The sequence below is a fragment of the Condylura cristata genome, unplaced genomic scaffold (assembly GCF_000260355.1).
Source record: "Condylura cristata isolate star-nosed mole 26May11 unplaced genomic scaffold, ConCri1.0 scaffold00013, whole genome shotgun sequence".
Lineage (NCBI taxonomy): Eukaryota > Metazoa > Chordata > Mammalia > Eulipotyphla > Talpidae > Condylura > Condylura cristata.
Genome location: NW_004567114.1, coordinates 37,430,737 through 37,455,803, shown reverse-complemented (window position 1 = coordinate 37,455,803; position 25,067 = coordinate 37,430,737). Strand labels below are relative to the sequence as shown.

Here is a 25,067-nt window from a genome sequence, read left to right as displayed (position 1 = left end):
CTGTATCTCCCCATGTATTCATTTTTCCTTATTGTTAACATCATGTATGTAGATGGTACATTTGTCACAAGAAATAAATCATTATGATTTATGTACTGAAGTCCATACTTTTATTCTTGGATGATCCTTTAATAAAGATGTCAGGATGAAGTTTGATTACTATTTAAATCTCTTTTATTTTTGTCTGGAAATACTACTACTATTTGGCTTGTTTTTCAATCCTAAAATTGTTGGACAGAAATGGTCAGCTCTACTATAGTTAATTTGTACTTCTTGTACTGAATTAGAACTTAGTTTAGGATGCAATAGCAATAAGAAGTCAATGGCTTAGAGGCTCATTTCTATAATTCACATTGGTATAAATAGTATAATTCTTTTCCCCCAGGACTCCTCAATTTAAGATTAAATTTTATACTGGAACATAGAAGTGATATGGTTATTTTGCTATTTCAGTGGAACCTTTTAATCAGCTTTAATGCAGTCTTGGGTAAAGTAAGAACTAATCCTATCTCTTTCAGGGCTTTTTTAGTTTGCCAACTTCAAAGCAGGAATAGAAGCAGTGAAGCAGCACTGTTTATTATAGCTTGTTTTTATTACATTTTCTTCATTAATTCTCTTCCAGTCTTTTTTTAAAAACATTATTTGAGCCATAAAATAAAAATTGTACTCATGAAATTTCAAAAATTATTTTAGTGAAACTCTGGAAACATCCCAAACCTCAAAAAATATTGTAACTAGGTCAGTAGAAATACCCACCTTTAATTGGTTTAATTAGAAATGAAAAATTATAGGAGTAACTCAATTTGAAGTGTAGATTTAAATAAGAATTAAATTGGGATTAATAACATTTAAGGGTGTGAATTTAAGTAAGATGCATTTAATTATAGCTTATAATTTTTTCTTGAAAAGATTTTAATAGTATTGAGGAAGTCAAAGTGTTAGAATATGTCAATACAGGAGGAAAATTGCCATGAAATATAATATTTGACACAGAAATCACTTTGGAGCTGTATTCCGCAAATGGCACATCTAAGAATGTGCTAAGAATATACCAGATGTTAATAGATGTCTTGGGTAGAGGCTGTGCCCAAGTAAGTGTGAGAATTATTAAGTTAAATAGATTGAGTAGTTGACTACAAGGCATCCCCAATTCCATATGTTCACAATATTTTCCCAATGTGCACTAAGAAGGTATTATGTCCAACCAATCCTTTGCTCATTACTTCCCTTTTGTTGAGTAAAGTGTGATTTTAAAGCAAAATTGCATGTCAGAAATACATAGAAGTTTTTTAAAGAAGATTGACTCCTGGGGTCTAACTTTGGAAATTCCGTTTTGAGTGGAAATGTCATGTGCTCAGATTCTGTATTTATTAAAATGGCCAGGTGATTCTACTGCAGCCAGTGTTAGTCCTCCAGTTAGTACTTTGGAGCTGTTGGACCTAAAATTGTACCTTTCCTAAGATGGGTGATTGGATATGTGGTATATAGTTCATTTGTGGTCATAAAACATATGGGCTAACAGTCCCGTACAGGAGAAAACTGCAGTACTGGCTAATGGAGACTGAACTCCATTGATGTGCTGGCTTACCCTAATGTGAAAAAAGTACCAGTTTTTGAGGAAAAACAATAATCTTAAGGGACTTTTCATTACAGTCTTAAGGAAACATCACATATAAGTTTGCTGTTTGATTTTAGTTTTGAATGGTAGCTTTTTATGGTATGGTATTTTATATACATTTAAAAAGAAATACTAGTTTTTAATTTATTCTTGGTATGTATGGTATTTTATGTACATTTAAAAAGAAATACTAGTTTTTAATTTATTCTTGGTGCTATTTAAGAATATATTCTCTCCCATTCTCCTTGTGATAATAGGTAGATATTTAACTTACAAAGCAAATAGCCAAGATTCTCAATTATGCTTTCATTTATGTGAGCACTGGTAATAAGTTTTTTTCTTTTTTACCAAGAATTTTATTTGATTATGTTTGTGCATAGTTTTGAGAGCATCAACAGTTATATAACTTCTCTTGGTAGACATACAGCATTTTTTAGGTGGTATGCAAATCAGTTTACAGACACCATAAACTATAAGAGAACACTTAATTTTTGGTATTCTTGTCTTTACTTGGGGTGATTTTTGTCTTACAAATATATTTAACATTTCCTTTATAGGACTCATATTTATTCAATTTATTAGGAACTTGGGAAATTTGATAATAACTTTTTTATAAGAACTATAGTTAACACTTTCTTCCTGGTAAAACAATACAATATTCTTGGATTTTCTCTTTTGTAATCTACAAATATAATTACTACTACCTTGAGAGACAACTAGTCTTAACTTCATACCAGTAATATTATATAATACATTAGACTTATTCATTAAATGTCAAAAACATCTAATAATGTGTTAAAATTATTCTACAAGGACTTGCTAATGCAGTAGACAAGAAACAAAAGATTATGGAAACTGGATATAAAATTTTCATTACTAAGTATGCAAGGTTGTATACTTAGAAAACCTAAGAGAAGTTAAATAAAATTAATATGTTTAATAAACTACCCAAAACCAGCATTTCTTTTATAAATAAATAGGGTTTCTTACATGCAGTGTTGTTATTTCTACATATTAATTGGCTGGTGAAATAACAAATAGAAAAAAGTAAATTTGAATTTTCATGTTAAAGAATCAGGAGACAGAAAGTTCCTCCATAAAAACTCAGGGAAGAAAGAGTTGTTAGGAGGACTTTACCACTATGGTAAGTGACAGCAGTTGTGATTCCTATGGATTCTTCAGATGTTCTAGAACCACTGGTGTCCTTTGAAAGAAATGACACTGTGGTTGCTGACGGAATGCAATATGAGAGCCAAGGCATTTATTTGAGTTTGTTTGTAATGAAAGAGAGAGGAAAGACAGATCGAGAATTTTGTTCTGTTTTGTCATTTTGTTTATTTTCAGAATAGCAGAATATTTTCCTTGTCTCCCATGGAAACTCCTAAAAGACTATAGTGCACCATCCTGTCTTAAAGGTGTGGCACTCATTTGGCTTTATGTTTAATTCATGAGTGTGAATGAAGATTTTAAAACAGTTGGTAGTAGACAAGATGCAGCATTAATTTCAGTGGGCTCTCACCTGTTAAATTAGGCCACTCTAGCTTTGAGACATGCTTTCTCTGTGCCAACAAAGGCAATCATGCTGCTTCTCCTTTCACTGTCTTTGGCCTCACGAGTTTTGCCATGTCCGTTCACCACTTCCTCTTGGGCTTTTTTACAGCTATGAAATCTCCGTAATCGAACGTCATGATGCTTCTCCTGTAGGGGGTGTGATGAGGAGCAGAGTTTGGCTTTGGAGTGCTCGGAACCAGAGAAATTGCCGAGGACTCGGAGCTCAGCCCTGACCAATAGAGAGCCCACAACACGATGAACAAATTGAACTTCCATAACAACAGAGTCATGCAAGACCGTCGGAGTGTGTGTATTTTCCTGCCCAATGATGAATCTCTGAACATCATCATAAATGTGAGTATATACCACTCTTAGAAATGTTTCAATAGAGTGTACCCACCAGTGACCATAGTCAGGTGTGGTGAAGGGTGAAATTATTGAAGTGAGATCATTAATAATGTAGCAGAATTAGTATTAACTTTGAAGTATGACTTAAATGCATCTATCTCAAATTTTCTCTAACCTGAAGTAAAATTATAGACTTTTGGTAACCATATTAAAGAAAAATAACTGCTTTATTATTTTTACACTTTTTATTGGTATCTAAATTTTGGTTATGAATATGAATTTGCTTTTTAAATGCTTTTGAGTTGTCATCTGTACACATGGTAATTTTTTAACGTGTGCCTTGATTTTTAAATTTTTTTTTAAATTTTTTTTAAAGATTTATTTTTTGTTTATGCATACAAGAGCTGGGGTATAAGCCAGAGGTGTGGGGAGGTGAGAGGATTCACCGAAGACAGGGGGAGTTGAGCAGGCAAATCTACTGAAATACATTGCAGAGGGGAACAGCGGAAGAGACTGGAGAGGTCTGCTGAGCCATGTGGGTCACCTGCCTGGCTGGTATCAAACATGTCTAGTAACTGGCTCTAGTGCTGTGCTATGCTACTAGGGAGTCTCTTGATTGTTGTTTTAACAGTAACCCACATCTAATTTCAAGTATAGTCTTTTCATGTGCACACTAGGCTGTAGCTTACGGTTCATGAACCAGTTAACTCCTGGTTAAAATGAACATTGAGGAATGTGATACTATTTTTCTTTTAATAATTGAGTTATAATTTACATACAGCAAAACATAGAACTCTTTTTTTTTTTTAAAGATTTATTATTTATTTGTACAGAACTGGGGTACAGGCCATAAATGCGGAGGGTGAGAGGAGTCACCAGAGACAGAGCGGGGAGCAGAACAGGCAGATCGACGAAATACACTGCTGAGGGGAGCAGCGGGCGGGTCAGGGGAGGTCTGCCTCGCCATGTGGTCACCTCCGGGGCAGGCGGGGATCGAACTCATGCGGAAGTGGCTTTAGTTTCTTAGTGCTGTGCTTTAACCCGCTGCGCCACCAGGGAGGGCCAAAACATAGAACTCTTAATCATGCAGCTCATTAAGTTTTTGCAAGTGTGTAAAGCCATGTGATTATTTAAAATGTGCTATATTTTCAGCACCCTAAAAAGATCTTTTGTGACCCTTTCTGGTCATTAAACTTCACTCAAAGGGTAATAACTGTTCCCAACTCTATTGCTATAAAGTTTCGTTTGTTTCCCAGCTTTCTGCACTGAAAATTATGTGGCATATTCTGTATGCACCTGACTTCTGGGTGCACCTATACTTCTTAAACTCATCCATGCTATTCCATGTGACAGTAATTCTTTTTCATTATGTGTAATAGTTCACTATATGAATATGCCCTATTTGCTTGTTCATCACCTATTGTTGTTTCATCACCTATTGTTGATGAATATTGGTTGTTTTGATTATGTACTATTATGAATAAAAGAGCATAAAATGCGGTTGTGAACATTTTATGTTTATACCTCTTTGTTTACATTTCTGCAGTCATACTCGGGCTTGGAATTATACATAAGATACATGTTTATATCATATATTCATATATTGACACACACATATATATTAACTTTGGTATAGATAACCCAACAATTTCCTGGTAATACTATGTCTAACATTTTTCAACCCCTTCCTGCTATTGGCTTCCCTGTTCCTTTTAAACTGATTGGATTCTGATAGAATTGGGGGAAAATTTTTTCTTAGTTCATGCCTTGAAATAGTTCTGTTTGCTATATGCCACTGTATTTCAAACTCAATTGCTGTATAAATGAATCTAAGTGTTAACATTAAATATATATGACATTTAAACAGCTTCCTTAAAAAGTTTAGATAGAAAGAGGTTCTGCTTATTACCATGATTACTTTAGTTTCACTCTGATAATAACTGTAGTGCCTTAATGTAACCTCATGTTTGCTCAGAGGGGTGGTCTAAACATCAAACTTGTCTATTGGATGACTGCAGTCATCTGGCAGAATTTCTATAGATCAGCTACAGTCCTACACAGGGTGCCTGAAATTGTTCTGAATATATGAAATGTTGGATTGTTATTTTTGGAGCATTTGTTTTTTAAAACTAATAAAAATTAACAATATCCTGCTCCTTTTCTGTGATAAAATATTAAAATGTAATTCTGCTTATATATGTGAATAAATTGAGTTCTTTTGTACATTTATATAAAAATATATCCACTAAATTTTGAAACTAGCTAATATCCAGGGCATATAGCAGAGGCACTTAAACTTCTCTCAGTTCCACTCTGTCTTTTTACTACTTGACGTATGAATAGGGGTGTGTGTGTGTGTGTGTGTGTGTGTGTGTGTACACGGACACACATAGAGGATATGGAACAAATTATAACTGACCTCATACCCATGAGAGGAATGCTAAGCTGACTATTGAAGGGTACTAAGAGTTAACGACAATTTTTGAAGAAATTAATTTGTATAAAAATCTCAGGTGGTAAAGATAATTAGGGCAAACAGACTGTAGAAATGTGGTTTTAAAATCTTTTAAAATTATTTGAGGAACTTACTAATATTCAAATTGTGGTACTCCTCTTCTTGGCGGTGCCTATGTGTATGTGAAGCTTGGAATCTACAGTTTACAAGATCTGCCTCCGCAGGTGTTATGAACACTAAAGTCAAACCAGAAAGCAGAAAGCGGTTTACCGGTACCACTTAGTCTCTTTCACTCGCAGAACACTATCCACAGATTGTGTTTTTGGCATAGTTATCAGTGACCTGACCCTTAGAATAGTGCCTGATACATAGTAAGTACAGAGTAAGTACTGGTCATTCATAATAATAATTAATAATAATATAATTACCATCATCTTTATAAGTAGTAATAATTATCATCATCATTGTTGAGAAATGTTATAATAATTTTCATAATTTAATTCTACTCTTGACTTGTTTTATGACCTTTGAACAAGTTGCTTAATCTCACTTAGTTTCTACATTTGTAAAAGCAATCAATTAAAAAAAAAAGCAACTCACCACAGTACCTAGCTCATAATAGGCATTCAGTTTCTCCCTGTCTTCCCTTTATAAAGAATAATTGAAGGGTAGACATGACTGTCTTAATGTCTTAAAATACACACACCTAAATTTAAATCCAGTGACTTAAATGACTTCTGGAATTTTTATTAAGCCTCCCTCAGCCTCAACATCTTCACCTATAAAATAGGAATAATACCCATGTGATAAGGTGTTGTGAGAATGAAGGGTTAACATGTAACATAATTCCTGACATAGAGAATAGCTGCTATTATTTTAACTTCTAGCCAGAGATTGATTTTACTTTTCATTTTTTGCAAAATTAGTGCATTAATCCTTACAGGATGGTCAAGACAGTAAACTGTATAGCTGTAAATCATCATAATCAAAGAGGATTTTAGCTTCACCTGGCCTAAGTAGAAATCATTTTACAAAACTTGGACAAGTTAGATTTTCTTATTTCAGTTTCCGTATCTATAAAGTATGGAGAATCTTACTCTCTTCACAAAAACACTTGATGATTGAGGATTTAAAAAGATAAGTGCCACAATTATATTGTATAAATTATACATAATATAGTATGTATGGTATAGCATACACTGCAGTGCCTGGAGCCCAGGAACTGTCAGTAAGTGAGCCCTCACCAGAGCAGCACTTATTATGATTTCTTTGAACTGTTTGTGTTTTTCATTGGAAAATAAAATTCAAATGAAGAGTCTGAACTCCATTAAGGTCTATAAAATATTCTGGTTCCAGGTAGACTAACTTGCCAAGTCTAGACTCCTTATTAGCAAGTGATTGGACCAAAGGAAAGAAGGCATATAGATTTAGTATTGCAGCCCTCACTGCCAGTAAACCAGTTCACAGCTGCCAGAGGTCTTTTTCTACAAAGTAGTGTCTTTGTATTAAGGAAACAGCAGTTAATGTTTATAGAATTGTGGTATAACAAATTAACTATAGCAAAAACTATTTCATTAATGGTCTTTTTTCCAACTTTTTTTTTTTTTAATTAAACAAGATTTGTTCCATGACAGGTGTAGTTGGTAAACTTAGCTTTCTGCATGTAGAGTAATTTAACATTTTGGTCATTCTAAAGTTTCCATAAGTAGAACTTAATAGGGGGCTGTTTGAAGCTATTTTTGCCATCAGATACTAAATACTAAACATGAAAACTTGGAAAATTTTGGGAATAATATGAATATAAGAACCTCAAAGTTTTTGAGTCATATAAATTGTGGAAAAGAGCTTATACCTCTTAACTAACACTAAAATAAATAATTCTTTTTTTTCTAGAGCATGTTTTAAATATTCTTGCTCAGTAATAAACCACTGACATTTAGGTTCAAATGCTGTTTTTATTAAAATGTTTCACATGCAGTATATTTTTTCAATGATGTCTTAATTCCTTTTCTTAACACATCATAGTATGTACCATTTTTTAAATTCTCATTTCTCCTAAAGATTAAAGGACTTGAAAATTTTCATAATCAGCTAAAATGTGGCCTTAAAGACTTATAATTTGCAAATACAAAAAACTCAGGCTTGTTTACATAGTAGGTAAGACTTGAGAGCCACAGCCTTATTTAATTACAGTTTTTAAAGAACACTGACTTACTTGATAGTTCTAAAGAGTTTTATTGGTTGACTCCAAATACATGATTTAAACTAGTGGAATGATAATAATTATATGGGATGTAGGTAGGAAATATGCAGCATTATTTGAACAATAGTTACACAAAGTTACAACATGGTTTAATTTGGTTTGTAGTTTGAAATTTTTTTGTTGATTATCATATTTTAACACAAGGTATTTAAAAAAGATTTATTTATGCATACAGAACTGGGGTACAAGTCAGAGGTTTAGGGGCTGTTAGAGGATTCACCAGAGACAGAGTGGGGAGCAGAATAGGCAGATCAACAAAGAACACTGCTCAGGGGAGTAGCGGGCGGGTCAGGAGAGGTCTGCTGCACCATGTAGGTCACCTCCAGGGCGGAGATGGAACTCATGCTGAAGTGGCCTCAGCTTCTTAGTCCTGATTTTAATCTGCTGCGCCACCAGAGAGGGCCCCCAAAGTCTTTTTATGTTACATTTTTAAATACAGTCAAAGCTAAGCATTAACTTTTTGGAAATAAAATCATGATAAAGTTGATAGGACATTTTAAATCTCAAACTTGTATTATATATTTTAATTTTTTATGACACTTGATTTTTTGGTTAATCATTCTGATTCGTATTTGTAGATTGGGAATACAAGTATAGGAATTCAAAATCCAAAGTCTTTGGTTACGAAAGAGTAATGATTCTCCACTGGCAAATATTAGGTTTGCATTTGTGTATTCTCCCTAAGTTCCTAAATGGCATATTTTAAAATGATTTGCTCAAAAGAATTGTAAGCATAAAACAGGGCAGTCAAGTCTTCTGGCCTACTCATCTTGGTGTTTACTGAGTGCCAATTAACATATCCTGAATATAGAGTAAGACACTATCGAGACCTCACTGCATTTCAGGTGCTTATGATCAGCTGAATTGGTGCTACTCTGGCCATAAATATCTTTGCTCTTTTTGGTGACAGAGGTGCTTCAAGTTAGTTGTCATTTAATAATAGATGTGGTAAAAATATTAAGCCTACTTTTCTTACTTTAGTTGTAATGATCACCATTCTTAATGGTTTTGTTTTCTCAAAGGCATCTCTGCATATTTTCTATTTTCTGAAACTGAGTTACATATATTCTAAAGTATTAAAAAGTCATTAATTCAGTTACCTAATTTAAACTTTATAATAAATTAAAACTATAAGTGGCATCATTATTGAATAAAGAATTCACAAGTTAATCATACAAATGAGAGAATTGTCACATGTAATGTGTAAAGCTAAAATGGTAAGTTTCTCATGTTGCACCTATATTAATATACACATGTAAAAATATTTTAATACACAGATAAGCAAAGTTATGACTTGATGCTTTTGCCACTACTAGCTACCTATTTTTTTTTTTAAAAAAAGATTTATTTATTTATACATACAAGAACTGGTGTGTAGGCCAGAAGTTCAAGGGGTGAGCAGAACAGGCAGCTGTACTGAAATACATTGCTGAGGGAAGCAGCAGGTGAGATAGGAGGGGTCTGCTATGTCATGTGGGTCAGCTTCCTGACAGGATGTGGATTGAACTCGTACTACAGTGTCTGTTGATAGCTTGATAGTGCTGTCTTTAACCCACCAGGGAGGCCCTTAACTGCCTAATTTAAACTCTGAGTTTTTTTTCCATTTTTATAAAATAAAATTGATCTGGGAGATCTCATACGTCAATCCCAACTTTAATAAGCTTTAGTGATTCTGAATCAAACATGGCAGACTCAACCAAATTGCTGTCTCCCAAAACATTTCATTAAACATTTGAGAAATTATAAAACTGTATCTTTTAAAGACTGTTCTATCTTAAATGTGTGACTTTTTAGAATAACTTTATCCCCAGAGTTGCAAAATGGTTTATACTAGGACTCAGAACGTGTGTGGATACTTGAAAGATAAAATACTATAAAGGCGATTGACAGTGATTAAAATAAAAGCTAGGTGACTGCTCATTGTTTATTCAATGAATATTTTGCTTAGACCATTAAAGGAAGAATTTTTCATATGAAGATACTAATTCATATGAAATTCATCTAATATGTTTTGAAATAATCATTTTCCACCATGGTTTTAAAGGAAGACCTATCCATTTGAGAGTTAAGATTGCATTGGTACTTTATTACCACATTGTAAAAATTTGTATTCTGATAATCATTACTGAAACACAGCCACAGATTAAAATGATTTCCATAAACTAGCAGTTGTTTTGCTAATATCAGTTTGTTCTTTCAAGCTCACATATATAATACATTAAGTGACCTGATTATATGGCTCATTTGGTTGAATTATTACTTTAAATGTGCTTTGATTCCCCCACAGGTTAAAATTCTATGTCACCAGCTGCTGGTCCAGGTGTGTGACCTACTCAGGCTAAAGGATTGTCACCTCTTTGGACTAAGTGTTATACAGAGTAAGTCTTAGTACCATCTCTGATGGATTTAATCATCTGTCACTGAGGAAATGACATTTTATAGTATGACTTAAATTGAGTATATGTCTTAAAATTATGATTGTTAAAATATCCATTAACTGTTTTTTTTAATTTAATTTAATACTCATTTCAAAATACTTACTGTTGTGTATTTCTTACAACATTAAGAATTTTAGATTGGGTACTATTAAAGATTGATTTAAAGATTGGTTCCTCTTTATGAGTCTGGATTCTGTATATCTGCTTCTTTATGTTTTAATATACCAAGTTGTGTTTTTGTCTGTGCACTCAGGGAACAGCTAAAGCTAGTAGGAGAATATCTAGGGTGTTTTTGTAATTTAACTATTTTGTAATTCTTTACATTAAAAAAGAATTTGGACATAACAAAACTGGCTTTCTTTTATGGAAGTTCTCTTGCTATTGTCTGTGTGATATAAAACAAAGTGGTCTATTAATGTACACATATTTTGTTTTTTCCTCCTTAACCCTTCTCTTTTGCCATCAGACCATGTGACTTGAAGACATGGGCTCAGTCTCTTCTGTATACTTTATTCAGAGATTTCCAAGTAATGAGTCATATAAGCTCTCTACTCTCCCCCTTCTCCCTTCCCTTAACACCTTAGAATTAAGTTGCCAGGATTATAACTTGATAGTCATTTCTTTCTTTTGATAGCTTTCTTATTTAAAATCACATTTTAAAATGTCTCTAATCTTTTAGATTCTTAAGCCCTCTCATGTTTGTTTAGTGTTTCAAAGAGGATTTTTATGTATGAAATATTTTTATATTTTATATTTATATCTGAATTATTTTCTACTACTGTAATTGGTTTAAATTTGATGGCACGTAAGATCTTGATTCACACCATAAAGTGCTTAGCTATTCCAGATTGGAAAGTGTAGCATGATCATTGACAAACACAGCCCTTCTCCTCCATAATGTGAACTGTTTTCAGTTGTCTTTTTAGGAGAGGCCAGAGAGCATGGAGCAGGGAATATATCAGGAACTGATGAATCAGCCATTTGTTCTTCACTTTCTTCCTGTGGTACTTACAGCAATAAAAACACAAATGTTTGGCTCCATCTTTGTGTTACTATCTACGTTAGTCATTCTTTCAGGAAATAGATTGGAAGAAGGTGCCCTATTCAGTCTAAATAACATTTCCCCCCCAAAATCTTACTATAGCTTCAGCCTCACTATAAATCTCTATTGTTCAATAAGTCAGTCTAATGAAACCAGTTTACTCTTTTTTAGGTTTCAAAGTTAGATCTATAAAGATGTCCTTTTAAAAAGAAAGACTAGATCATAATGTGGCGAAAGAACATTGGAGCAGGAATTAGATGAACTAGTTCTGATTCTGGTTCTTCCACTAGCTAGCTGTGTGGCTTTAAACATATCACTTTCCTCAATTTCAGTTTTCTCATACGTCATATTAAAATTACTGTTCCACCTGCTTTGCAGGTTTGATGTGTGCTTGAGAATCCTTAAAATGTAACGCTCTGGTCAAACCATCAAATGGTAGAGACACAGCAACAGTTAAAAAGACAGCATGTGATCTTATGGTAAAGAGTCGCAGTTCTGTTATTATGTTACTTTTTCAGACAGAAACTCAAGCCAAATACAAATCAGATTTAACAGGAAGGTTGTCTGGTCTTGTCCATTTCATGTTTAATCAGTAACATGTGAGAGTTGGGAGTTGGTTTTTAGTTGATCTGATAAGTGGATTTATAAGTAGCATCTTCTCTTGTCTCTGGGATCACTTCCTTGTTCCTTTCATTCAAGTTGGTTGATTTACAATGCCATTTATGGTAGCTTTCCCCTGCCTGTTATCTTATGGTACTTTTCCAGTCAAACCCCTGCCTTCAGTCTGGAGTGACAATATGAGAAAATGTGTTATCCAAGGTTTTTTTGTAAAAATGACATTCAAATCTCTGAATTAGATAGGAATGCTGAAGTTTTTTTTCTGAAGTAGATCTGTCTTTTAAAAATAACTCTTAGGAAATAAGAAAATTGTACTTTATATTGTCTTGTTCAGGTCATTTTATTTTTTTACGTGGGTTTTTACCTTTTGCTCATCTTAAGGTCGTTACCTTGAAGGAAGTATACAACATCAGTCTCAAAGGCATTGCAAAGTAGTTGTTTACCATTTTGCTTTATGGTTTATGTGAGAACACGAAGTCATGTCAGCTTATTCTTCGCAAAGCAGGGGTCAGCCTCACTGTGAAATGGGCTAATGTCATCAGTTTTCTTGTGTTTTAAGGGGCAAGGAAGATAATGTTTCTGTCCTGTTTTGTTACATTGTACCACTGAAAGAATCCACTATAAGCCTAGTAAAAGCAAGCTTTTCTAAGACCAACCCATGCCAACTGTGTTGGAAGTTCAGACTATGTGTGTAATGACACTAGAAACTAAGAAAAAAATAGGGAGTTGAAAATGAAATGTCTTCTAAATGTCACTATTCTAATATACATGTTTCACTTTCCAAAAGCAAAATAATTCATAAGGAACCTCATGTATGTCTACTCCACAGGATCTTTTATCTTTTTGGTATCTTGTTGAGTTCCCAGTAGTTTGCAAACTTGGTATATTTCCAAGTTTTAAGGCTTTTTAAAAGGTTGTTTCTTTGTATATCGTCTTTCATTCAAATCTGTTGTTTATTATTATGTATCCTTTTTTGTGTGTGCAGATAATGAACATGTGTATATGGAGTTGTCACAAAAGCTTTATAAGTATTGTCCAAAGGAATGGAAGAAAGAGGCCAGCAAGGTACGCCAATACGAAGTCACTTGGGTGAGATAACATTTATGAGCAAAATTATTTTGATTTTTTTTTCCCAGGGATTTTTGCTCTCAGACAATAGAAAAATATTTAACAGTACTTTATACAGCACAGAATGGAAAAGGGAAATAAATTTAAATTCTAAAGTGTCATATTAATCAAGGATTAATTATGTAGTATATTTTGGATATCTGCTAAAGTAATGTTGGACACTAACTTTTTTATAATGAAAGCATGGAAAAATATTCCTCTTGTGACTGTTACTCAACTATTATTCAAACTGATGTTCTGAATGTTATTAGTAATTTTAAAGTCTGCTTTTATTATACTTATGCATAGTAGTTTCTATTTTATTATAGTGCTGTCTTTAGTGAACATCAAATTCATTTACACGGGGGAACACTCATGGGGAATTTATGTGGTTTTTCTGGGATCACACTGGTAATTGAGGAATAAATCCCTGAAGTCTAAAGCTAGATCATCCAATTTGTATTTAAGAATTTTCAGAATAGAGGAAAAGGCTACTTGAGAGCTAACTACAAAGTAAGAAACATGAACTTCTAAATAAACAACAGCATATTAGAATTTGGTATGTGGATTGTCAGAGGAACAAGAGAACATTTGTAATGAGGAGCAAATGGTCACCACAGGGGACAGAGCTGAGAGAAGAACTGACTCTCAGCTAGAAATTTCCACTGACATTTATTTTTATCTTCCCTTATGTTGTCATTGGCATTACAGTGAATGAGTATCAGATACCATAGTAAAGCTTTGTAACTTTCTGGTTTTTGATGAACCTGGTAGGTCATCTATCTACCCTCTGCAAGCTCTCACTCATTAAAAGTGGAAATTAGCATTTTAAAAATATCTTGTACATTATGTTAGTTTGTTGCTTCTGAAACCCATTTCTGCATTAACTGAAAATAACTTTTTTTATATGTCTTCTCTTTCAGGGTATTGACCAATTTGGACCGCCTATGATCATCCACTTCCGGGTGCAGTATTATGTGGAAAATGGTAGATTGATCAGGTATGAGATAGGGAGAGATTATTTACCCATGAACTCCTCCTAACATTGTTTGCCACCATTCTCCAGAAGAGGGGGGCTTTTTAAAAAAATCCTTTTCCATACTCATTTATCCTCAGTTACTAGAACAGAGGCAGAGTAGGTATTCACCAAATAGTTGTTAAATGAATGAACAATATATTTGACTGTCAAAGAAAATGTTAATAGTATCACTGGCTCATACTTTCTGTACTACACATTTTCAAGAACATCTCATCACCAGAAGAAATAATGCATTCAAGAAGGAGCTAGCATTTTTGTGAAGAGTGGAGAATTCCATTCAATGATTATATTCTTTTCTGATGGTGAGGTGGGGCATAAACAGGAGCAAGAACTCTCCTATAAAAATGTGCAGTGTTTATGGCCTGGTTTTCTTTTCACCCTTGGGGTCATCTTCCGTACTTGACAGTATCTTTCAAGCAAAAGTATGACCAGTGGGGCTATCCTGGGAGAATGTTATTTCCAGCTTTGCAAGATCAGATAATTGATTCTTTTTCTGGAAGTTAAGTGCATAAATACCGGGTTCACGACTCAGAAGTCACCATTTCAGAAAGTTGGTATGGGAGGATTCAGTGCTGGAAAACTTCCAGAGGTAATTTGGTTGCCAATAAACAATACTAGAAAAGTGAACTCTGTCTTACCTATTTTTAAATTTTGAGAAACACTATGAAAAAGAGGCAAAAATAATATTTGGCTAGTGAAATCTTCTTGATTTTTATTTATATCATTGCCATATACAAATTAAAAAGTAAAAAATAAATTAGCCCATAAAGAATATTTTTTAAGGCTGAGAAGTGTTGTTATATAAAAGTTTTTACTCAATTTACCTGCTATGTATGGAATGTGCTAAAAAGGAGGAAAATATATTCTTTAGCCTGTAATTAATTCCCTGGGGCTAATGAGTGTTTAATTCTTCCCAGTATTTTTACCCTTTTCCCCTAGATGTGAACTGGTCCAAATACGGTGTGGCCAGCATTATAAAAAGAAGTGCTCTGGAAAGTTCTCTGCCCCACAGGGAAAAATTACATAAATGCTGTATTTTTAAGCTCTGCATACTTAAACATGATCTTGCTTAAAATAAGCCCATGTGTTATTATATCATCAGTTAATGGGCTATGAGTCTTGGGTAAACATTCAACCTAAAATAATTGAGAAGCAAATAAGCTTGTTAAACACACACACACACACACACACACACTTTTTTCTTGTATTTTTACTTTGATTAGAAAGGCATCTTTTTTTGCCTGTGACATATTTTGGAATTTCAAACATGTTTTCCCCGTATAAGCACTTCTTACTCATAGTTTTCAGTAGGAGCTCAATGGATTATAGTAGTAATATTATTACTATGTCAGTGTGTGAGGAGCATCGTGATTGTCATAACATGCCTATAAAAACACATCCATAAAGTAACAGCTACTTAACTCTTTAAAATACTTGAGGAAAACTTTCAATTCTTTCATTCTTAGAGAACACTGTAGTTAAAGCATATTTTTCTCTAGAAAGGCATAGTAAACAAGAAACATTTTTAAAAGCTCTTAGAGGATTTCTAATCAAAACAGAAGCAAGCAGTAAACATTGAAGCCAGGGTTGTCCCCTTAAATCTGTTTTTTCATGTCACATGTACAGCATTACTATAGCAAAATTATTTTACATAGACAACAAATATCAAGGCTTCTAACTAAAACTTTACCTATGAAAGATTTGCCATGTTTCTCCCCCATTCTCTCAATGGAACATGGGGATTCTGACGTGGAGTTGTGTCTGGCTATGATGTCAGGGAAGCAGCAGTCAGTATTAGCTACAGCTGCCTCCTTTGCAATGAGTGGTGGGGGAGGAAGAAGAGGGAACAAAAACAGAAGCACCCTTGTCACCAGATGGAGAGCAGGATTTGGGTTCTGTTTACATGCCATTGGATTGTTCCATCAAAATGTGAGTTCTGTTATCTTTTATTTTCCTAGTGACAGAGCAGCAAGATACTATTATTACTGGCACCTGAGAAAACAAGTTCTTCATTCTCAGTGTGTACTCCGAGAGGAGGCCTACTTCCTGCTGGCAGCCTTTGCCCTGCAGGCTGATCTTGGGAACTTCAAAAGGAATAAACACTATGGAAAATACTTTGAGCCAGAAGCTTACTTCCCATCTTGGGTAGGCACTGTTTTCAAATTCTATAGTGTTTTCTCTAGCACATTTTTGTTCATTGCACTGCTACTGATGTTGCTTCAAGAAACAGAAACCCAGATGTTTTGTAGCCAATAAAGCTTCATGATGCCTAAATAAAAAATTTTAATGCTTGAGGGCAGGATATATGGTCTCTTCTCTTCAGTTGGCTTATAGTTCCTAGGAAGAAGACTCCATCCTAAATATGGGGGAACTTGGAATTTGCTAGTCTTCTCTTGACATTTCCCTGGCTTTGACCTTATTTACTCTTAATCTGAACAGCATTTTTGTCAGGGAAATAAAAAGAGAATAACACAGTTCTTTAAAAGGTGAGATCATTCACAGCTTTCCCTGTGCTGAGAAAACAAGCATAAGTAAACTACTTGTGCTGACTGCCATCTTTTCCCTCCCAGAGAGGGACCACCCACTTACTGCAGTTGGAAAGTTGGGTTATTCCAACATGAACTGGCTCAGCTATCTTTATCTCTGCTTCCCTTCCATATCTGTTCTCGTCCTTCCTCCATGTCTCTTCTATCTCTTTAGTCTCTACTCACATTAACTCCTCTCTAGGCAGAATATAAACATGTTCACACCACACCATCATCAGGAAAGGAGAGGAAAGAACAGCTTACTCTTGCCTTCTCTTTTCAGTTTAAGCTTCTTGGAAATGTATATTTGATTTTTCTGCTTCTCTACTTCCCACATGTATTCTCATCAACCCTCTTCTTCAATCTGCCTTTTTTGCTGGTATTCTCCCTGAGGTCATCAGTAACCTTTAAATTGCCAAATTTAAAGGACACTTTTTGTCTTTTCCAGAATTCCTGAGTTGTATTTAACACTTGACCACTTAAATCCTAGGAAACCTCATCCAAATGAGTGATTTTTAACAACTGCCTACATGCTGGTGATTCCCAAATACATTTCTCTACCTGTACCAGTGAGATGACTGTTTGCCCAGTATACCTCAAAGGTCCTCCATCAAATCCCACTTGCTTCAACCTCAGTTCTGTGCCTTCCTCACTTCGTATTCCTGATGTTCTGGGCATTGCCCGGAACCATGAGAGGCATACAGAACTCACCCACTGCACCCTCTGTCTCCCTACCCTTACAGTCACTCAGAGTAACTTCCAACATGAACTTAATTACCCATCACCCAGCTTGAGAAATAAATTGCTCTTGTATTTCTGTTAACTTCCCAAATATTTATTGTGTCTTCTTCCTATCATTGTTCCTCATATCCCAGCTTCCAGCTCTCATCAGTACTTAACAGCACTACCGTGGTGTCTTGTCTCTTCCTCAGTCTTTAGTCACAGCTTGTACAGGAATTGATTTTGTTTCTGATTTAATTCTACAGAGACTCCCCAGCTACCTGCAGCATGAAGCCCATCCTCTGAAGCATGGCCTTTAAACTTTCTGGAATGTGGGCCTGCTAGCCTTTCTGACTTATTTTCTGGACCTTGATTTTTATGTTGTGACCACATCCAGTAATTCCTTTGTCTTCACGCCTGCTGTGGTGCTTCATGCTTCTGGTCTTTGTTCTCACAGTTCTTTAGCCAGTGAAGCCCCTCTATTTAATCTGGATAATTCCTGTTTCTCTGCCAAGATTCAACTCAGGTGTGGTTCCCTCTGGACAAACTCTGTAGTGTCCCTCCACTGGGTTCACTAAGGTCCTAATCATAAGTGTTTTACTTCTTAATTTCAAGTGATCCATTTCTTTCCTGTTTATTTCTTAGTATGTTCTAAAAGATGGGTAAACACTTAACCTCCCCTATATTTTCTTCTTTCTATATTGAGCTGGTTATGGTAAGCTTTTGTTCACTGAATTAAAGTGCTTCAGTTGTTGAAAGAACCCACAAAAGCAGTCCAAACATCCCATATCAGTGTTGGATCAAAGTCATCAGGTTTTCACTGAATCTTCTTTGAAATCAGAACTTCCAATCAATGTGCCATGGCATCCAGAGTGCCAGCTACCAATTTCCTGAATTCTGAGACTGCTGAGGCCTTTCTACTTCAGCATTTTTACAGATGTTATTTTCTGGTGTGTATGTGTGTGTGTGTGTGTGTGTGTGCGCGCGCGTGCATGCGGACATATGTAACCTATAAAGGTTTACAAGTGTTGAATTAGATGATTATTCATGTAAAAGAATCCAGAAAGAAAAATCTGTTACTGAGTTCTCAGTAAAACATGGTAATTGAACAGAAAGAAATAAAATGTGAGTATCTATAAAAACAATTTGAAACTGAAAATTCTCTTAATTCGTTTATTCTGATCATTGCAGTGCTTTTACTCTCTTTTCATGCTTTTTGTATTTTATAACCCTTATAAAATCAACTAACCCTTTTAGCTAATCAGCAACTTTCTTTTAGCCTATGGATAGTATGTATTTTTGACTTCTAGAAGTTGAGGCTACTGTGACATAAAACCTGAAACAGTGAATTGCTATAATTTTTTCAAGGAAATTATTTTTTCATAAATATTCCAGTAGAGTATTCATAACAGTGTCTTGCAAAACCAGATTTCAGAGAATTCCTTCAGTCTCCTGCCTTCTCTACATTAACATTCAGAACCTCCCTCTTGTAGGTATGCTTTTAGAAGAGATAAGTTCTTTCTAGAACTTGAATGCTGACAGTAGGTATATTTCATGGTACCAGTGATTTTACAAGTATAGACAATTATATGTTAAAAATTAAAACTTTACAAGTATGCATTTTTTTCCCTGGGTGGTTCTAAAACCAAAAATAACACAGTTTTCCTACTTCTTACGATTTTTCTTCAGTTTTACTGCTAAATTGATGTACCTTTCGAATTCACTGATTCAAAAAACAGGTGGTGAAAACTGAATAAAAGTGGGCAATTTCTACTAGAAATTAGCTGACTTATGTTGCCTTTTGTAGTTTCTCCTCCTTTTTAGCATTTTGGGGAGGAAGGTGGCTCTGATTTCCTTCCAGCGAATGTTTCATTGCATACCCATTGTATCCCACAGGTTGTTTCTAAGAGAGGGAAGGACTACATCCTGAAGCACATTCCCAATATGCACAAAGATCAATTTGCGCTGACTGCTTCTGAGGCTCATCTTAAGTATATCAAAGAGGCTGTTCGACTGGACGATGTGGCCGTTCATTACTACAGATTGTATAAGGTACAAAACTGCCGTAACATCTGTAGCTTCTGAGACTGAAAACACTGCCTCCGTTAGGATAAACTTGTCATTTCATTTCCTAACAGGCTTTTATTGTGAGAGTTTCATTTGAACGGCTCTTTGTCATCATAGGTCAGTCTGGAAGTCAGCAAGGCTTTCCTTTCACCCAGAAGCAGGATACAGTATTTTCAGTGACACTAGTACTGAGAGAACAAACCACTTTAAATTACGAGTCTGGCTTTTCAGTGATCATAAACTAATCTTTTTTTTTCTTCCTAAATTTGATTTTCTGTTTTAGGAAGTAACATTTACAACTTGTTTAAGCAATAATTTTTAATATTCCTCAAAACTATGTATGCATTATATCCACTAATAAGAACATTGCTACAAAAGCTAGTGTTTATCGAATACTGTGTTTTTTGGACACTGTATTGTTATCCTTTTCTTTTTTAATCTTGCAATTCTGTGAGATAGAAACTGTAACCTTCATGTACCAAACAGAAAACACACTGGGGACCACAGTATTATGCAGAGCCAGGATTCAACCCAGGTCTTCTAACAGAGCCTTTGTGTTTCAAATGCTGAACTCCACATTTCCTTCACTCTCTGAAGTTTGCTACTTTTTTTTTTGTATCTTGTGTGCCTCTAGCCTCATTTTCCCATCCTGGTCAAGGATCACACACCCAAATAACAACAGGGGCCAGACTCTGCAGGAAATTAGTCATACTACTATTTATCATCTTCTTGCCCTTTCCTTTTCACCCTTCCCTCCCTATTTTCACAAGTGTCACTAACTTGGCAAGGATTTCTGAAGTGTTCAAGGTTATATTCTCAAACTAAACAGGATGAATTGGTTAAAAGTGTGCTCTGTTGGGCCTCACTGTGTGGGATTGATTCCCAGTTTTATCCCTTTATCCCTTTGTGACCTTATGTACCTTAGCCTATCTATACTTAAGTTTCCCCATTCTTAACATGGGGATCATAATAAACCTAACTATAAGGATTGTTGAACACTAAAGGGTTTAATGTATGAAGAGTATTTAAAACAGTGTCCAGCACATATTAAGCAAGAGGTTAAATTTGCTGCTATTACCATTATGGTTATTATTGTTCTTTTGGTATCTATGCTGCATTCTTGTAAGATTAGCAAAACTAGACCACTGAAGACTGTGCTGGAGTTTTGATGTATTGCTGGGTAATCTTCCTGACTAGTTAGAAAACTTAATAGGAGACCAGAGGATGGTCTTCTGTGTCAGAGGTGCAGTGTCACTGCTGTCATTATTGAAAGGCATGATTGAGTTCTGAGATCTCATAGGCTAGATTCCTTAAGGAATGAGGTTTTGTTTTTTTTTTTTTTTCTCCTTAAAAGATTTCCTGTGACACTTCACATGTACTCAAAGTATGAATGATACACTGTAAAGATTGTGACCTTAGGACTAGGTATCAGTTAGAAAGTCTCCGTTTCCATTCACTGTTGCTAGGCCCTACACAACTATTAACTGTAACCCTATGCCATCTATGAATGAATATGCCTGTTAAATGAATATGATTACATATACTTTTTAAGGTTGGGAAGATTCATTAAGATAATGAATCTGGAAGTGCCTGGCATATTAATAAGTACTCAGTAATTATTGGTTGCTTTTTATTTACTAAGGAAATCTGTTTAAAAACAAAAACCATTAATAATCCTTCAGTGAAATAAACAGCTTCAATTTATTCCATTAAAATCTTTCTACCTTGCTTAAAGTGTTATATAGAGAAGGCAATCTTGCCTGCTTAAGACAAGGTAACACTAATGTAACTGAATAGAAATGAAATAAGATACTGTTCTTTATGGACACAGTTTTTATTATTTAGAAAAATCAAGTGGCAGCAATTAACACTGTTTCCTTTAAAACCTGCCTGAAAAAAATGGAAATAGGTAGACCAGGGAAAAAAAATGTCTGCCCCTTTCCTAACAGTATACACCACATGAATATTGAACCAACATTTTTACAAGCACAGTTTTATTTCAGGAAACAATCTCTTGAGAGGGAAATTGGCCTACAGGCACCATGTTATGTTGGTTTCTCCTGTTAAAACCTACGTGCATGTGCTTCCTTGAATAAAAATACATTAGTTGGGGAAAAAACAGCCCAAATAGTGAAAAAAGGCTATGACTGTCTTCTCTTTACTTTGCCAGACAGGTTGCACTTTCTAAAAATATTTCTACCTATGCTCATGGGAAAACTTGCACTAAACGTGACAAAGATTTGCACATATTCGCTTATTATTTTTATGAGAAATCTCATAGTGAAAATATTTTAGTTACTTCATTTATTTACCGTTTGTTTTGAACTTCATAGCTTATACCCATTTATTGGAAGATAAGCGCTCAAAAAATGAGGGCAAACCTCAGAGTATATTGTAGAATTTCTTCCTCTTTCTTAAGTTGTTGTAGTTTATTTTTACATCTATGGTTTAAATGGGCAGAGTGCATGTTATTTTGGCAAATGATTATTGAACTCTTTAAAAATAAAGATTTTCTGGGACTATGGTGATGGCACATGGGTGATCTGGTGATGGGAAGTTCACGGAGATTACAGCTGAGATGGAAAAAGGCACAAAATGATATAAAAGTAAACTGCTAAAATAATTTTAAAAAATAAGGATTTTCCTTTCAAACAAACTGAATATAAAGCTTTTATAGCTTTATTATCCTCATAAGAGAGACTTAAATATTTAGAGTTGCCTCTAGTTTTAGATTGGAGTTGGGATTATTTACCCAGTTTTAAACATACAAAGTTAGTGCATCTCAGAATATAACCATGGCATTATATTCTAGAATCTTAACATCTGAAAAATACAGAAAGTTTTAAAATATCCAGCAAACACAGTCTCATTTACTGCAGTTTTCAATATTGTAAATATTTAGAGTACTGTATATGAAAATGTACAGAACGAAACCATTAATATTTTGAAATTTCAGGCTTTTAAAAAAGGTAGAATATACCATAACTGATTTAATATGTGCTCATGATTATCTTAAATTGTGTAGAAAACTAGAAATACCAGAAGATAAGTAAAGTTAAATCAGAAGCTTTACAAATCTGAAATTTCTTTGTCTCTTCTTTGCTGCTGAGTTGTTCACTAGAGGAGAAATAACATACTTTTTCATACAATTTTATTCCTGCAGGATAAAAGGGAAATTGAAGCTTCCCTGACCCTTGGATTGACAATGCGGGGAATACAGATTTTTCAGGTCAGTAATGAGAACTAAGTATCAAATGGTATCGACTGTCTTTCTTAATAGTGTACCTGTGTGGTTCACAATACATTCATGGTTCATTTCCGGCCACTGATGGGCCATTGTTTCCTTTTGTCTAGCACAGTGGCAGATGATTTGGGGCAGATGAAATGATGCAGTTTGATCTTTGGCAGTAATAAGTCCTCTAGAAGAGAGAACAGCAAACCTAAGATTTGCCTTCATCACTAACAGATTGTTAATATCTAAACATTTTTCTCTGTGTGTCATTCATTTTAAATAGTCTCCTTTATCCTTCGGCACATTTTTATGACCACGGAAAGAAAAAATGACATTTTAATGTCAGTGCCTGACCAGACACTTTAATTTCCGTTATGCTTTTCTGATAAACTTTGTCTCTTGAATAAGTAGTAACTGTCATCCTTTTGCTTATGTGATAGTGTTATCTATAGCCATCACTAGGGGAGAGAGACTGCTCCTTTCTGTGAGACCTAGACTATATGCTGCCTTATCTTTGATGTAGGCAAAATATCCAATTATGAAAGTCTGAATGTCTTATCTCTAGATGCCTGAATCATTTGGACTTTTTGTTTCAATTTAGAGATGGACCAGAGTGGGAAAGACTGCCTTGAAAGGGCCAGTTAATGGAGTCACTCAGGGGCCACTAATCTTTTAATTACAGTCTGCATATCTCCAAAGAGAGCTAAGGACTTCCTTCAGATTTTAATTACTGTATTTTAGTTTTCTGGGAGAGAAGTTTAAGCTATTTTAGAATGCCTATCAGTTTTCTCCATAACTCTTAAGTGCATATAATTCTTCCCACAGAATTTAGATGAAGAGAAACAATTACTCTATGATTTCCCCTGGACAAATGTTGGGAAGCTGGTGTTTGTGGTAAGTTTAGTAAAATGACTAAAAATTTTTTGATTGTGTACTTTTTCTTTTTTTTTTTATTTTGTTTTTTAAAACATTGTCCCAAGCACAAAATTTGATATTGTTTAAAATTTGAAGAAGGTAATCAGAAGGTAGTTTTCTTGTATTCTTCTTATAGATGCTCTGACCCTTTTAGCCCACCAATAGTGAATCAAAAATCAGACTCTTATAATAAGAGTAATTAATAATTTGTGTGTGGACCACACTCCCCTAAGTTATTATAATTATAGAAGAAATGAAGTAGAAAAAGTATAAGATGACTTCAACACATACATACATTTTTAAAAACCTGTAACAGAGGGATTGGAAAACAGGATGAATTATTCGTTATTTGATTGGGGGAATCATCCATTTCCTTTGGAAGTTCTTTTGAGCATAGAATAAAAATTATATAAAAAGTGGTTCTATTCATATCTGACCACTTGAAATTCATCATTATAAAAATACTTGTATTTTCAGACTATTGGGAATGGTACACTTTTGTTGGTACAAATTCATGATTCTCCTTAGCTTTTTCTCTGCGTTGCCAGTTTATTCATATTTGATAGGGCCCAAAGAATTATATTTAATCATGAACATACCTAGTGGTCATTAAAATCAGTTTTCCTTTGTTCAGAGATTATTGGAAAAAAAAATATACAGGTGAGGAGGATAAGTGTTGGACTCAGGCTGTTCTCTCCCATAAAGATAATAATGATCAATGTAAATAGAAGGTTATTTTGCCAAATTGCATTTGGCACTGACTCCACCCAGTGCAATGCCCTGTGAGTCTGAAGACCTGTTTGTGATCTTCCTTTAATGACTCGAACACAGTAAAATTTCATTTTACTTTGTACCCACAGGAAGGGGGACCTGACCTGTCTCTACAACATTGGTTTTCAATCATTCAAGCTCTTTGTGAAAGGATCTGAGTGTTGAAAATGAACTAATGAATTAATTTGTCCCAGATTAAATAGTGATAAGATACATTTATAATTCCAACAAAAGAAAGTGCACTATTACTATTCTAGCATGGAATCTGCGGGTGGTGCCTTTAAAATGAAAATTTAGTACTTGAAAAATTCTTATCCCTGTTAAGCAAACCCATGTTACTTTGTGCTGTTATTAAGTG

General features: G+C 34.5%; 1 protein-coding gene across 2 annotated transcripts in view; it reads left to right on the top strand.

Moving 5' to 3' along the window:
• The first annotated feature begins 3,278 nt into the window (after positions 1–3,278).
• Positions 3,279–25,067, top strand: part of FRMD6 (FERM domain containing 6) — a 36,746-nt gene continuing 14,957 nt past the window's right edge. Inside the window, exons 1-8 of one of the 2 annotated variants that reach the window (XM_012724309.1) lie at positions 3,279–3,523; positions 10,523–10,613; positions 13,319–13,398; positions 14,364–14,440; positions 16,438–16,624; positions 19,621–19,776; positions 22,955–23,020; positions 23,849–23,917. In XM_012724309.1, coding sequence (XP_012579763.1) covers positions 3,425–3,523; positions 10,523–10,613; positions 13,319–13,398; positions 14,364–14,440; positions 16,438–16,624; positions 19,621–19,776; positions 22,955–23,020; positions 23,849–23,917 — 825 coding nt within the window. In that variant the 5' untranslated portion in view covers positions 3,279–3,424. Of the gene's footprint in view, positions 3,524–10,522; positions 10,614–13,318; positions 13,423–14,363; positions 14,441–16,437; positions 16,625–19,620; positions 19,777–22,954; positions 23,021–23,848; positions 23,918–25,067 lie in introns of both variants that reach the window. The other variant, XM_004681872.2, reaches the window with a different exon arrangement.